The 15,299-nt window shown below is 32.8% G+C and overlaps 2 protein-coding genes across 3 annotated transcripts in view; one reads left to right on the top strand and one right to left on the bottom strand.

Moving 5' to 3' along the window:
* LOC115881864 (pancreatic triacylglycerol lipase-like) overlaps window positions 1-15,299 on the bottom strand; it is a 249,470-nt gene that overhangs the window by 30,504 nt on the left and 203,667 nt on the right. The window contains exon 1 of one of the 2 annotated variants that reach the window (XM_030899561.1): window positions 3,369-3,699. The exons of the other annotated variant lie outside the window; for it this stretch is intronic. Within the exon in view, the coding sequence (XP_030755421.1) occupies window positions 3,369-3,411 (43 nt within the window). The 5' untranslated portion in view covers window positions 3,412-3,699. Of the gene's footprint in view, window positions 1-3,368; window positions 3,700-15,299 lie in introns of those variants that run through there. 2 annotated transcript variants of the gene reach the window in all.
* The window catches only part of LOC115881859, a 74,841-nt gene continuing 68,202 nt past the window's right edge, over window positions 8,661-15,299 (top strand). Inside the window, exons 1-4 of the mRNA XM_030899556.1 lie at window positions 8,661-8,824; window positions 8,883-9,127; window positions 10,650-10,890; window positions 13,756-13,894. Coding sequence (XP_030755416.1) covers window positions 8,697-8,824; window positions 8,883-9,127; window positions 10,650-10,890; window positions 13,756-13,894 — 753 coding nt within the window. The 5' untranslated portion in view covers window positions 8,661-8,696. The remainder of the gene's footprint in view (window positions 8,825-8,882; window positions 9,128-10,649; window positions 10,891-13,755; window positions 13,895-15,299) is intronic.

Genomic DNA, 15,299 nt, shown 5'->3' with positions numbered 1-15,299 from the left:
TCGATTAATGGATTATTAATGGATTACTATTAATAAAGGATTTTGGCATACAAAAAATAGCTATAAGTAGCACAGACAGATGTTCTTACATGATTAAGGTATTTTTTGTACATTGATAAAATTATGCTAATTTAAATATCTAATAGAAATTCAAAAATTAAAATTTAAATTAAAAAAAACATCAATTTTTACATATAAATATTTGCAACAGTTTGTTTCTTATTTTTAGACAGAATCATTAAGATTTATTAATTATTAAGTATAATATACTGTTAGTATAATATAATGTTAAAATATTATTTTAACATTAATTTAAAATTTATCCTTTATTTACATAATATAATTTATAATTTTAAAAATTAACTAGAAAATGTATTCGAACAACGGTTTTTAGGAGCAGATATATTTGTTTTTTATTTTATGAATAATTTTAATATTAGCAAATATTAGTAAATTTTAATAACAAAACTTAGGTTAAAATTGTTGCCCATACAAATGAAAATTACAGGAATCAACTACAGTGCACCATTTTTTTTTTTCATTCTCATATTTTGCTGTTCATGATAGCATAGTCGGATGGCATATAATAATCTATAATATTATGTGCGGGATGGGTCAAATTGGACGCTTTTAAAGGGAAACACACTTTTCTATAGGAAAGTATAGAAAACTTATATCGGTGTCTGGAGCTCTCGATGAAAAACATGATGGTGAAAACCGCACATCGATATCTATTACCGTTTCGGAGTTACGGGGTGTTTTTCAAAAATCGGCATTTTTAACAAATCGTTGTGACTTTTTTGCTATGGAAAATTCTGTATTTTTATGAAAACATTTCCAAAGCACCTTTTTACGTAGAATTTAATGGTTTAAGTACAATTTTTTTTAAATTAATAATTTAAGAGTTATCAACAGAAAAATTGATTTTTTATTTGGGACACCTTGTATATTTTTAATTAACTGAAAAGAACTTAAAATGACCTTTCTAAAAATATAATTCCATAGCAAAAAAATTACAGCGATTTGTTAAGAATGCCCATTTTTGAAAAACACCCCGTAACTCCGAAACGGTATCAGATATCATGTTTTTGATAAAAATTGAGCTCCAGACACCGATATTAGTTTTCCTTTATCTCCTATAGAAAAGGATGTTTTTCTTTACAAGCCTAACCGATTTGGCCCACCCTGTACATTTACAATTTTGGTTAACTTAGTTTTAATCATTTGTTGCTAAAATGATTAGCAAAAGTGACTCTAAAATGATAAAGAAGTAGTACTGCGGATGATTTTAAAAAATTTTAAATGTGCGAAAAATTAATCCTTCCCATTTAAATTCCTTTCTTACTGTAGGACAAAGGAAAATTATCTGAATATGTAAGATTACCTTCCTCAAGATCCCATTAATACTAGAATATTAATAATTATAATTTTTTACTACCTTTATTAAAACTAAATTAACTAACATAAATAAAAATGAAAAAGTGATATTTTTAATTAAAAAAAAAATTGCTGTTATGATTTAATTTCAGTTAATTTTTGACGGATAATCACGGTCACGTCATAAAATAATCCGTTGCATCTGAGAGGAGATTAGCGAACTGAAATTACAGAATTAAATATAATAGAACTTTCACTTTTTCAAATTGTATTAAAATCAATTGGTATTTGCTGTTACCTAACACTAATTTTTCCTTATAGATTTTAAATATTTCGCTATTAATTTAATTTATTCAAACAATATATAATATATACATTATACAGGGTGTCAAAAAAATAGTGTATCTAACTTCGGTGAGCGATTCTACAGATTAAAGTAAAACAAAAACTTCTTATGAAGATATGTCCTAAAATGCTTCATTAAAAGAGTACTACTAGTGGTACTTCTTTTTTCCTTACAGCTACAGTAATTTCAATAAATTAAAAGTAAAGCTAGGATTTTTTTATGTGCTCTTCATTTAGTTCGAAACGGTGAACGCTTTTCAAGATATTTGCGTTGAAAGATTCCGATGGATCTATTTTAGTATTAGCGAAATCAGGAGATTAATATTTAATAATTCGTTAATTTATTTAAAATTTCTTTGCATTTTACGTAAAAAAGTTCTTTTTTATATCATTTGTTAAAATTAATGTAAAAAATAAAGGAAGTACCACCAGTAGTACTCTCTACCCTAATGGAATGTACCCTTTCAGGGCTGTCACGGAATTTTCCACAATCGGCATTCGCTTTGGCATTAAAATGTGTGTAAGAGTCCCAAATTTCAAGAAAAATGGTTTACCAATGTTCTAAAAAATAAACAAAATATATTATTTTTATTTAACCTTTCCAGGGCTGTAACTTCTTTCGGGAAGAACCCACCAAAGTTAGATTGTTAGATACACTATTTTTTGACGCCCTGTATATATTTGTAAACATTTTTATCAAATTCATAATCCTATATTTTAAGATTTTCTTAATAAGCATTATTTCGTATGTCAGATATATCAAATATAGTTTTACCAATTCAAATATATTAAAGCATTTCTTTAGCACTACGGGGACAACGCTTTAATGAATTTAGTACTTAACAATTTTGATCGTTAAATCAACATGAAAATTGGATTCTAAATAATTTAATCAAAGTATATTTTACTAGAAAGTTGAAGATAACTGATATTTAATAAAAGTAAATTTTAAAGAGCGTGATGATTATAATAAATATTTTAATATGAATAGTAAAGGATAGTAGGCACCATATTATTATTGAGGAAGAAAATTAAAAAAAGAACGGCATTCTTTTCTTATAAATATGATGTAAAGGAAGATAAATTCGTCTCTATATGAGCCTTTCACTGCACAATTTTATTAACTTCACTTTTAAAAAATCTTAATTTTAAATTTAAAACCACTCGGTATATTTATAACATTAAAAAAATGGTAACGTCTGATTTTTGGAAAAATGTTAAAATAATTAATAAATATAAAAAGATATGAATATACCAAGTGTTACTTTAGTACAAGTAAGTAGTTAATGGAGTTACAAGTACCGTATGATCGAAAAAAAAACGGCGTCAGCGATGGCTATGAAATGAAGATCGCTGTCATTTTATATGTAAATTTATATGGGAAATGGCATCGATCGTCATTTCCCAGCCAACTGGACTTTACTACAAGTTCACTTTAGTCACAAACTAACTTAACTTAGAGTCTGTGCTTTAGTACAAGTTCGTAGTTAAATGCAGTCAACCGCTCATATAAGGATGTAGATACTTATGTGACACAAGCTTTAATGTATTTTGAAGATAATTTGAATAATAATGCGAATAACCAAATTATAAAAAAATTGGAAATAGTAATTCATATGCAAGTATAAATATTTTTAATCACTTACATGGAATAACACTTGAAACCAACACAAAAAAATATTCCCACATGTTCACATATTATCCACCACCGTCGACAAATTGCAATAATCGCTAAAACTAATTACGTATAACATCGCTAAATGAATTTCAGTATCATCACAAATCAAATTTCTTTGACGCGACCCCATGCGAAGATATTTTAAAAATTCAAATCACACCGATTCCCGCGCTATATCGAATTTATATTCCGCGATTGTTCCGCTTTTTGAAACCAGGTCTGCGATATACAGTTAAGCGTTTTTCCGTGACGAACAGACGGACATCCATTAAAATTGTGAACAACCCGCCCGAATAGGATCTTACGACCATTAGGTAGTTGTTCTTGGCGAGGTGTAATAGTGCAATATCTGTAGTAGATAACTATATGAAATAATTCAAATGAAACTGAAATTTTCACTATTATTTATTAAACGAAATTGGAGCGAAGCGGTGGTGGCTTTCTGCGTGGAAGAGTCAATTTTGTAATATTGTTACTGCAAGGATGGGAAAATGCAAAATGCTTTCAGTATATTTACGACGTATTTACTACAAAAAAAAAATAACTCTAAGTAAATTGATTACAGTATGTCCCCGGATTGCCTTTACAAGACAATAGTATATTGTTTTATTAGGAGTAAAAATGACACTTTCTGCGGCGAGGCTGTACGTTTGACATACAACCGAGGCGCAGAGTCGTTTTTACTCCGAATAGAACATGCTATATATTTGTTTTCAAACGCCACAAATAAGTTTCTAAACAATTTCAAACGTTCCAAATAATATAAAAAGATTTAAAAGTCATACCTTGTATGTATACTTATACAGGGTGTTTCAAAACAAATGCGAAAAACTTCAGGGGCTGATTCCTTGTTCAAAATAAAGGGTAGTTTGCTTCATAAACGTTGGGTCAAAAGTCAACCATTAGGGAGATATCGCGGTACAAAGATGGCGGAAAAATAATGTTTTTATTTTTTATCTTGAAAACGAAAAGAGATAGACTAATGAAATTTTATGGAAGCATTATCACTGTTATGAAAACACACTTTCTGGTAATTTTTTCACTTTTTTAAAATGAGTGAAAGGGGTTGAAATAAACTACCTTTATCATTCTTGTTAACGAAATTATAAGAAAAATCTTATCAAATACATGCAAAAAAAATTTGGATAGTTTAGTTTGTTTAGATACTTTTTTATCTCTTATGTTTTTTTGGTAAAACTCACCGATTTGAAATTAAAAAATAAAATGTAAAGCATTACAATCATGTCAGGACAAAAAACATTTTTGGATAAAGAATCTAGTAGGCTGCTGTCAAACAGTTTTATTTCGTAATAATATTGTTACATTTTCTTCTGAATGATAACCTCTTAAAAATCATTTACCAAACAATTTTTAATTCTGTTTTTTAATTCATGAAAGTACAAAATAATAAAAAAAGTACACATTAAAAAATAAAAATGTTTTTTGTCCTGACATGGGGTAATGCTTTACATTTTATTTTTTAATTTCAAATCGGTGAGTTTTATCAAAAAACACAAGAGATAAAAAAGTTTCTAAACAAACTAAACTATCCAAATTAATTTTTTGCATGTGTTTGATACGATTTTTCTTTAAATTTCGTTAACAAGTATAATAGGAGTAGTTTATTTCAACCCCTTCCACTCATTTTAAAAAAGTGAGAAAATTACCAGAAAGTGTGTTTTCATAACAGTAATGCTTCCATAAAATTTCATTAGTCTATCTCTTTTCGATAAAAAATTAAAACATTATTTTTCCGCCATCTTTGTACCGCGATATCTCCCTAATGGTTGACTTTTGACCCAACATTTATGAAGCAAACTACCCTTTATTTTGAACAAGGAATCACCCCCTGAAGTTTTTCGCATTTGTTTTGAAACACCCTGTATATCGAGAAACTATGGTTACGCTCGTTGAATTTGACACTTTATGTCGGTTTAATAATAGCTTTTTTCATTTTCATGTTATTACCGATTCTGAACCGTCCTAGAACTCTGCAGCGCATGCGCAAATGAAATAATGTCTTCATATTTCGTTCTGCGCATACGCATCACAGTTCTAGGACGGTTCAGAATCGGTAATAACAAGAAAACGAAAAAAGCTAAAATATTTTCGTAGTTTCGTCAGTTTAATAATATATTTTCTACAACGTCAGTAAAAATGTAATTTTTAACGCATGCTGTCAGTGTCTAAAATGTGATATTATGTCACTGAGGGTAAAAGTCATTTACTTTTAGCACTGGTGCTAAAAGTAAGTCACGTGATTTACTTTTAACACTGAAGCGATAATTGTTAATTTCATAATTAATTTGATTTCAGAATGACATATTATGAATTATTCATTAACGTAAAAAGTAATAATAGAAAACAAGTTTCTTGCAGTATAGGTATATAATAAAATTATATAAGGATTCTTGCCACTTAACTGCTGATATAGAAATTTAATTCTACGCTGTGTTTGTCATAATGTGGATCAACCTGCTCTCACTACCGGTTTCGGAGCCCTACTCCATCATCAGGTGAGCTTGGGCAGATCCACAAAATGACAACCACAGCACAGAGATAATTAATTCCGACTTGTCGGAAAGTGTCGGTTAAATATTAAGTCCCGAGCGGGAGATAGCGGCCTGCGTGCAATGGTAGTACTTTCGTACCACCGAGGCGCAACTATCGATAGTAAAAAGATGGTAAAAGGCTTTTTTTCAGGCAAGCCAAATTATAAAATAGAAAACAAATTTCTTGCAGTATAGGTATATAATAAAATTATATAAGGATTCTTGCCACTTAACTGCTGATATAGAAATTTAATTCTTGGCTAGAAATTTAATTCAACGCTGTGTTGTCATAATGTGGATCAACTTGCTCTCACTACCGGTTTCGGAGCCCTACTCCATCATCAGGTGTGCTTGGGCAGATCCACAAAATGACAACCACAGCGCAGAGATAGTATATTCCGACTTGTCGGAAAGTGTCGGTTAGATATTAAGTCCCGAACGGGAGATAGCGGCCTGCGTGCAATGGTAGTAAATTAACTATCTCTGCGCTGTGGTTGTCATTTTGTGGATCTGCCCAAGCTCACCTGATGATGGAGTAGGGCTCTGAAACCGGTACTGAGAGCATTCTACATGGAAAAAGTGAAATAAAGCAGTTATTACCTTATTTATGAAAATAAGTATATAGTATAAAAAATTTTTAGAAAGGTTATACAAGACAAATAAAAAAAAATAATATACAGGGTACTCCATTTAAAAAAATATAAGATTGGGTTATACTTTAAGAATGACAGCTCCCAGCGAAAATCTAGTTACGCCACTGAGTTCTACGTGAAAAACTCTATGCGAATCAGTTTTCACCTTTTCGATAAGTTATAACATTTTAGAAGATAACCGCGAGATTCGAAGGGGGTCGAAAAATGCAACATTTCCCAATTCGCCCTGTATTTCAGGAACTAAGAGGGTTAGGACAAGTCTGTGTGTAGCATCTTTAGTTTCATAAAAAGTAGCAAAGTGAGGTGAAAACGGCATGTTTGTACTTCTGCTCATAAAAGAGAAACCCTGTAAAACAAAAATGGGACACCCTGTACCTGTAAAGCGTATTAATGTCATAATACTCGTAATAAATTATAAAATTACAATCCAACCCTGGGCGTTTAGTATCAGACAAATGACTAGTTTTCAGGTATTTTCGCACAAAATTTAGTTCAATATTTACGCAACTGTGATATAATAATTACATTCTTTGACAAATCATTTAATATTCTAATGGGAATCGAATTACTTGTAACACCAATACCTTTCTTCCTTCTAAAGAAATTGTTCGCTAAATAATTAAAAAGGAAATTAGTAAAACTCCAGAATTATACAAAAATTGCTGTTAGTGTTTTCTGATTGCAAATTATTGCATGTTTTAATATCCAAAAGTGTAGACTTTTCAAAAATTAAAATAATATACCGGGTGCGTCTCAAAAGTGGCTCACCCCTATAACTTTTTATTTTTTTAGATAAAAACGAGATTTGGTATATTAGTATGTGACATAAATTAGGATTGATTGACATATTCAATTGTTTTTGGTCATTTCCTATTTTACAGGAAATGACTACAACTTTTGATTTTTAAAATTCGTGTCTTGTCCTGGCCGATTAAAAGATGCCCAAATTGTATTTTTAATCATATCTCAATTTTTTCATAGAACAAGGGTGGCTCATTAGCATATTTGGAAAAAGTATTTTTTACGAATAATTTGGTACCGCACGCTTCCTATTTTGAGTCAAATTGTCGTTATGAATCGCATGTTACAATGTCAAATAAACCATACGCGAAAATGTCAAAAGTTGACATATGATATGTCATTCTATTCGGAGAGTCATTCTATTAGTCTTTATATTCTATCGAATAAAGTAAAGAAATAATAATAAGTATAATTTTTAATTACATCATTATAGGCCTAGGCGGCAGCCTAACCTTAACTGTCCTCTTAATGTATCCCGTTAGGGAGGAGATAGAAAGTTGCGGTTTGTGGCAACTCTTTGGAAATTTTGTGCTGTATTTAACTGTGGAAAAAGAAATATAGCCTACTATTAAGTTTTTTTGTGCAAACGCGCAATAACTATTATGTCAAACAGCGCCCCCTAGCTACCACGGTAATATATATGTAGACAAAGTTTATACTGCAGATTATTACGGAAGAAAAGCTCTTTTCAACGAGACCTAGTTTATTTAAATGGGTTAACCCAAACCAGTGTTATCGTTAATTAACAAAAGCAACCTTAACCTTCCCGGCACCACTTTATTTTATGAGATAGAGCAGAATGCGCTATATCAAAAAATAATAAATTTCTCATTGATTACAATAGTAATAATTAAAATATCCTGTTTTTCTTATAATACTGTTTTCTGATAAGCCACATAAGGACATTTTTCAAACTTGAAAATAATTTCCAGCCATTTCTCTTGGCCGATACAATTATTTGTTTTCCCAAAGTTATGCGATAAGTAGTTTCTGAAATACGGAATCCATTCTTAATTGGCCATACCCGGTACATTAAAACATTTTTGAAGATAAACAAATTGTTTTGTGGAAAAATTAAGGTATTATCATGTCATGGTTCTGTGGTTTGGTTGTTACGAGCCACCATAGCACTACTGTATGAAGTTTTAAAGTTAATTATTTACTCTTCTGACCAAAAAATAACATTTTAGAGTTATTAAGGTAATACATCGTATAAAACTGTCAAAATGATTTTCAGTTGACACAGTTAAATATTCTAAGGTGTCAAAACATTTTTTTGACGAAATCGAAATGCCTAAAACCAAAAAGTATCAATATCAAAACATTCACCATTGTACTTTAGGCTGTGAGGCGGATGAATTACTGAACTCCTTCATTTGTACTGGATTGTTTATCCACACCAGAAGAAAGCTGAAAAAGTATGAAGCAAGTACGTTAATCCCTGTATTAATTGGATTAATATTATGGCTTTTGTAGATGTTTTATGGTAAACTCTAAGCATCCGCTTACTAAATATTACATAAGATCATCGAGTCAATTCAAAAGAGAGGAAGCACGACATCTTACAGCTAATTACAACATGATCCATCCATTTAGTATGTTTAGTTTCGCCTTTCGAATCTACATGTTTTTTATTTTGTGTTTTACTTACATTTGGTGGCCGATAATAGCGGCTCACTGGCCCCCAGAGTTGACAAATAACGTATATACTGTTAGTTATAGTAAGTAATTTATATTTTATATAATATTCAAGCTCAAACAAATTGCAATCTCTTGCCGCTCGAATGGCTTAAGTCATATCTTGGCAACAGAAGGCAGCTTGTGAGGATTGATACGTATATGTCTTCTTGTCAGCCTATTTTGTTTCTGGTCTTTATCAAGACGATCATCACGAATCATCACGACATTGCAAATCTAGACATAAGCGAACAATCTAATAATAATCTCGATAATACTGTATCCAGTGACTTAAGCACCATTAAATCTTGGTGCGATTCTAATCTCCTAAGCCTCAACCTATCAAAAACTAAAGTTTTATCATATAAAAGTACTATGCAAGTTTTTTTTGTAACTTAATAACAACACTATTGACGTCCTGGACTCTGTGGAATTCTTAGGACTTGTTGTAGACAACTCGTTAAAATGGGACTTTCACATCGCAGACCTATCAAAGAAACTAAGCGTTGCCTGTTTTGCGCTAATATCAGTTTCTAAGGAACTTAATTTACCAACCTCTAGAATAACCTATTATGCCCTTTTTGAGTCACATCTTCGTTATGCCCTTCCATTCTGGGGTACTTGCTGCGCAACAAAATTTGGTCGTATTTTCAGTCTTCAAAGACCAGTTCGATATTTATTGGGACTGAACAGTAGAACTCACTGCCAGAATTTCTTTAAAATTTCAAAATACTGACTCTTCCCTCTTTATTCATTTTTGAATCCGTTTGCTTAATCCGCAAGCACATATCTGCTATTCCTGAAAGGCCATCTCATAACTATCCACTTAGGAATGCGGAGCACGATCTTTATCTGCCAACCCCGAGCTCAGAACTAGTTAAAGGTTCAATACTGTACAATGCCAAAAAATGTACAATCATCTGCCTTTGAATATCAAGTCGCTTTCATTCTTTCCCGCATTTCGCAAAGCTCTGAAATCATACTTACTGGAGCCAGCCCTATATGCGCTAAATAACTTTTTTGTTGATGTTTAATCATAAAAAAATTTGAATTTTAAAATTCATGATCATCTCACGCACTGGTAAAAGGTCAAGTATTTAATATTTTATAACTCTTAAAATTATATCTATTTACTGCTTACTGTTCTGCAATTGTCCATGTATGTTCTATTTGTAATTTTAATGACTTAAATTTTTTTGAATTGTATGATTCGTATTGTGTATTTTTTGTTGTTTGTATATTTTTTTTGTGCTTTTGTTTGTTTTGTGAGTGCTTTGTCGTTGAAGCTGTTTTGGCTTTTTGCACAATAAAGCGTTGTTGTTTGTTTGTTTGTTTGTTACTTATTGATGTGATAGCCAAAGATGATAGCACAGTCTCACATCCTATTTTCACTGATGACATAATTTAAATCTAGCCGCGAATCAGTAGTTGGCTAGGACCGAGAATTGCGAACTTCATTTTGAGAAATTGTGTTGTGTTGATTGTGTATTTTCTAGTGAAAAAAAAAATGGATAATAACAGATACTGAAAAAAATGCTCTACTCTAAAATTGTGTTTTTTTTTCAGTTTCCTATTTAGTTTTGATTATACTGAGCTTCTACAGTGGATACTACGAGAAAGAGAATAACGTAGTGGTTCTAAGTTCCAAGGAAGTAGCTAGATCCTATCTGACATCTTATTTCGTATTTGACATTGTATCTATAATGCCATATTTTCTTAGAATATTAACGTGGCAGAACAAGTGGAACTCGGATAACATATACATTAGGAATTTAAAATGGATATTACCTTTGTTTGCATACGCAAGGTATGACGTTATGTGTTATTCTGATTAGCGTAACTAGCAATTCATCCAGGGGGGCCTGGGGCTGGTCCCAGGGGGCCTAAGGCTTTTGTTTTTATAAAAATAAAAAATAATTTTAAAACACATTTTTTGAATAAAACGTTTTCATGAATTTCTCTATCAATAAATTTCATAGACTTGGTTATCACACCTACAAATTTTGCCTGCACTACAAACTTTACCTACAAATTTTCTAAATAAATAAAAATTAATACATTCTTTGAACACAATAAAATAATATTAACTAAGCAAAACTAGAAAACGTCATTTTTACTACATCACAAGCAAATAAAAATTAATACGTAGCCAAGAGTCATAATTCAAGATTTCTCTGGGGGGTGCCCCCCTTGGGCACCCCTTACGCCAATTTTTATTCTGTCAATTCGATGGCAAGAATGTGCTTTTATGCAACCGTCATTCGTCGTCTGCCGTTCCGTCAATCCAATCATATTGAAGTATTATCTGATATTTTTAAAATAAACCAATAAAAGAAAAACCGTTGATTGAAGGAATTGGGAAGATACGCAACCTAATGGACTCGCGACAAGGCTGTTTGATGTTTGATTTTTTCGTCTCAAGTGCTGTACGGTGAAGCCTCTAGTCGTACTGCGGCCAACGCATAAAACACTCATTTTTCTCTAATTCGGCTAGCGAAGGCGTATTGAAGACGGTGTCGAAAGCAACAGTGTTGTCATATTAAAATGTGTAAGAACTGTAAAGGCTGATTCATGGTACACTGTGACGGGCCGGGGCCGTGCGACGGTGAAGGCACGGCCAAACATTGTCAAATGTTATTTATACTTATGCATTCATGCTAAACCGAGCATCGGCCGAGCTTCGCCGGAACGCGTCCGTGCCCCGTCCGAGAAATGTCGGTGTACATTTTTCCTCGGATCCGCTACGGTCCGGCCCCGTTGCGGCAAACATAAATGAGTCGCCCGGGCTAAATACTTCGTTCGTCTACGGGCCTATAGCGACTGTTTTCTAGTAGTGTTGCCGCACCCAACTTTTAGCGCGTACCACATTATAAACTAAAAATGTACCACTTTGGTACAATTTTTTAAAGCACAACAAAATACATCTGCAAATGACTTTAACCGGTTTGGTCGCTGTGAATTTCTTCATAAATTTCTACATAAAAAAACTTCCTGGAGAAAGACACAAATCGAGACGAAAAACATGAAATAGAAATTCAGAAAACCCAATTATAAGTATGTATAGGTTGAAGAATTCTAAGTAATTCTAATACTACACACAATACTTGGAAAACTTAAATTTTATTTAAAAAAAACGCAAATATAGAAGCATGTTAGAAACAGTAAATTTTCAAGTTTTTTCTTCGGGTTATTTAATATAGGCAACGCTATAGACATTACAACGTTTATAATACGTCGTTAATTAATGCGGATTTTCTCCGAATGGTATCGGTAAGCGCGTTTAATGCAATATCAACGACAATAATTATTAAATATCTATTCAATTTCGGTGCGCGTGGGAAATAATTATTGTACCAAATCATCCTGGATTTGAAAATGTAGTACCACTGTACCAAATAGAATTAAAAGTATCAAATTTGGTACAAATGTACCACTGCGGCAACACTGTTTTCTAGAATATAATCGGCACGGACATGATCCCCGTTGTACACTCGGTGTAGCATATATTGAAGGCCCGGACGTGTCTCGGTGTCTACTTTACGGAACGTGCCCGGCTCGGGTACGGCCCGGTGTACCATGAATCAGCCTTTATACGTTTGACGAAAATATCTTTGGATGAAAAATCCTTGTTTACCTATGTATTGAAAATTTATTCGTGTTAAATATACTAAAAAACAAAAATTAAATTATTTTATATATACTGAAGATATCGTTGGGCGAAGTCAAGTTTTTAGTTGGCTTAGAGATGACCATTATTGACACTTATCGTAATATTTTACATATGAAATAACAGCGATCTTAAGTTAAAAGCCAACTCTGACGCCGTTCTTTATTTAATCATATAACATTATATTAAATTGTTTAATGATAGAAAATAATACGTAATCTTAAATCTACGCAACATTGTCTCCGACAACCACCCCCATGTCGACTGAAAATAGAACTACGGTACAATATTCTGTATCTGCTGCGCTGTAAATGACAAAGATGCTCGCGCAGACAGACGAAGCGTCATGCAGCTGACGTCCGCGCACTGGGGCGAAGCGTGGCGTCTCGAACGACGCGACGCGAATTTTATTTATTTCATGATTTCAACGCAGTACGTTGTCTAGTGTAGTAGATGAGCAGTTTGTCAGAAGAGGACCCTTTTGTACTAAGTTTAATTGCCACTATGGAAGAAGAAGAAGAAGATAAAAACAAGAAAAAATGCTGTGTTCATAATATAAATCAATAGAATAAATCAAAAATAATTAAATTACCTTTGCAATTATGTCTCTGTATCACGGCTAGAAAGAAAATTTGCCCCAACTTTAGCACCTCTTCCTACCAAATAACGCACAAACTTGGATATGAGACAAGAATCAACAAATATTTAAATCTTCTTGCCGCCTATCGCCGCGCAGGGAAACGACTCCTAGTTGGTCCGAAAAGAAGACGCGCCTCTTCGCTTCGCGCCGCTTCCATTCCCGACACTTCGACTAAGTGCGCGAGCACCTTAACAGTGCGCAGCGGCGCAGAGCTAAACTAAATCTCGGACATGTAACGGCAACGCCAGCTACATCTCGGACATATTTTGTGCCACGAAATCGCATAATAAGGTTGCGCATCCTCTTATTTCTTCAATCAACGATAAAACGATGCATGACGGATGCATCATGTTAAATATTTTCAGATATCTATATTTCCTTGACACTCTGCACCAGATCAAACTATACTTAGAGCTGAACGTTTACGTTTACAGCGGGATCAGGTGTGTGATCAACTTGATGGTTACCATTTTGGGATTGAATCTGGTCGTTTATTATTTGCTGGTAAGTTTTGTTTTAACAAGGCAGAGTGACTCTATAACAGATATTTTTTCTTTAAATATTAAGTTTCCCCAAGTAGCATATATCTGACTTCGAACTAAATCTGACCTGAAGCGACGTCAGACTTTGTGCAAATTTAGGTCGGATGCTGGTGATACGACCTGTGACGTCGCTTTCCTATTAAAAGCGACGTCGTTGGATCTGAGTCTGTAAATCCAACAATCTGTCGACGTACAAAATAACAACGTACCATTTTTATTAATTTCCCAACGTCGTTCCCACGTTGGATTGCACGACGTACATATACTTGAATTAGTCCGACGTCTACCCGTTGTCCGAATAGGATATACGTCTCACTGATAATCCCTAAAGTAACGTCCAATTATATTTTGTTGTATTTTATGTTCATATTTATAACCTAATTTACGTATCTCTATTTACGTCCGTAAATACAACCCATTAAGTAGCATTTGCGACCTAATGAACATCATGAACATAACCTAATAAAAAGTTTTTGTAAACAAACTTATGCCTAAAAAAGCACTAAAAAGGGATTTAGACATTCATCTACATTTTACAGAAAGAGGTCGAGGCTTTTGCAAAATAATAATAGTAGTAGTGATGTCTTGCCTCCACCCATAAATGATTTTTATCCGGAAGAGATGCTGCATTACACTGGTGCATCTTAATTTCATTTTTTAGCTTAGGAAACCAGCGGACCCCATCCTCCTCTGACATGTGAGGTTAGGCTTAAAAAAGTGGCTGCCCATTTTTTTTAAGGAGAAAACAAAAACTAAAATATAGTTGCACAAATCCACAAATCACTGATAAACAAAGTGAGGTTACGTGGCGTACGTTGGAATTATATACGTCATAATACGATTGCCGGTCTTCCGGTTTGATGACTTCGGTCGTGTGAGACGACTAATGTTGGAGACCCGGTCGGAATTGGTATATTGGTAGTTCATATTAAGTCGGACTCAGAAATCCGCCATTCTTAACACGTATCCGATTGTCAGCCATTTTAAAATCGTTTTTTGTTTTTAAAATTTATATTAACATTTCGATTTCTAGTAGAATAATATCGATAAGGTTGAGTTTGGGGGGAACCACAGTACAGTTTTATGATTAAACCAGCTAGAAAATAAAAAAAAAATTGTGAGTTACTTTTTTATAGATATTTTTATTTCATAAATCTACCTAATTTTGAAAGCGCTCGTTGTTTTCCGGAGTATTTTAATCAAATATATCAAGAAAGTGACTTCCGTTGACAAAACTGATGTCTGGATTAATGATTCAGAATTACTATAATACGAAATTAGATAGGCACTTATAGTTATATTCGAGGAGTGATTATGAATCCATTTGTAATTAGGTAGTTTGGTTAGGTTTTTATGTATTCTTGGTA

The sequence above is a fragment of the Sitophilus oryzae genome, unplaced genomic scaffold (assembly GCF_002938485.1).
Source record: "Sitophilus oryzae breed Bouriz unplaced genomic scaffold, Soryzae_2.0 scaffold_1744_pilon_pilon, whole genome shotgun sequence".
NCBI lineage: Eukaryota > Metazoa > Arthropoda > Insecta > Coleoptera > Curculionidae > Sitophilus > Sitophilus oryzae.
The sequence above is the reverse complement of the archived record's forward strand: the minus strand, read 5'-3'. Positions and strand labels throughout refer to the sequence as shown.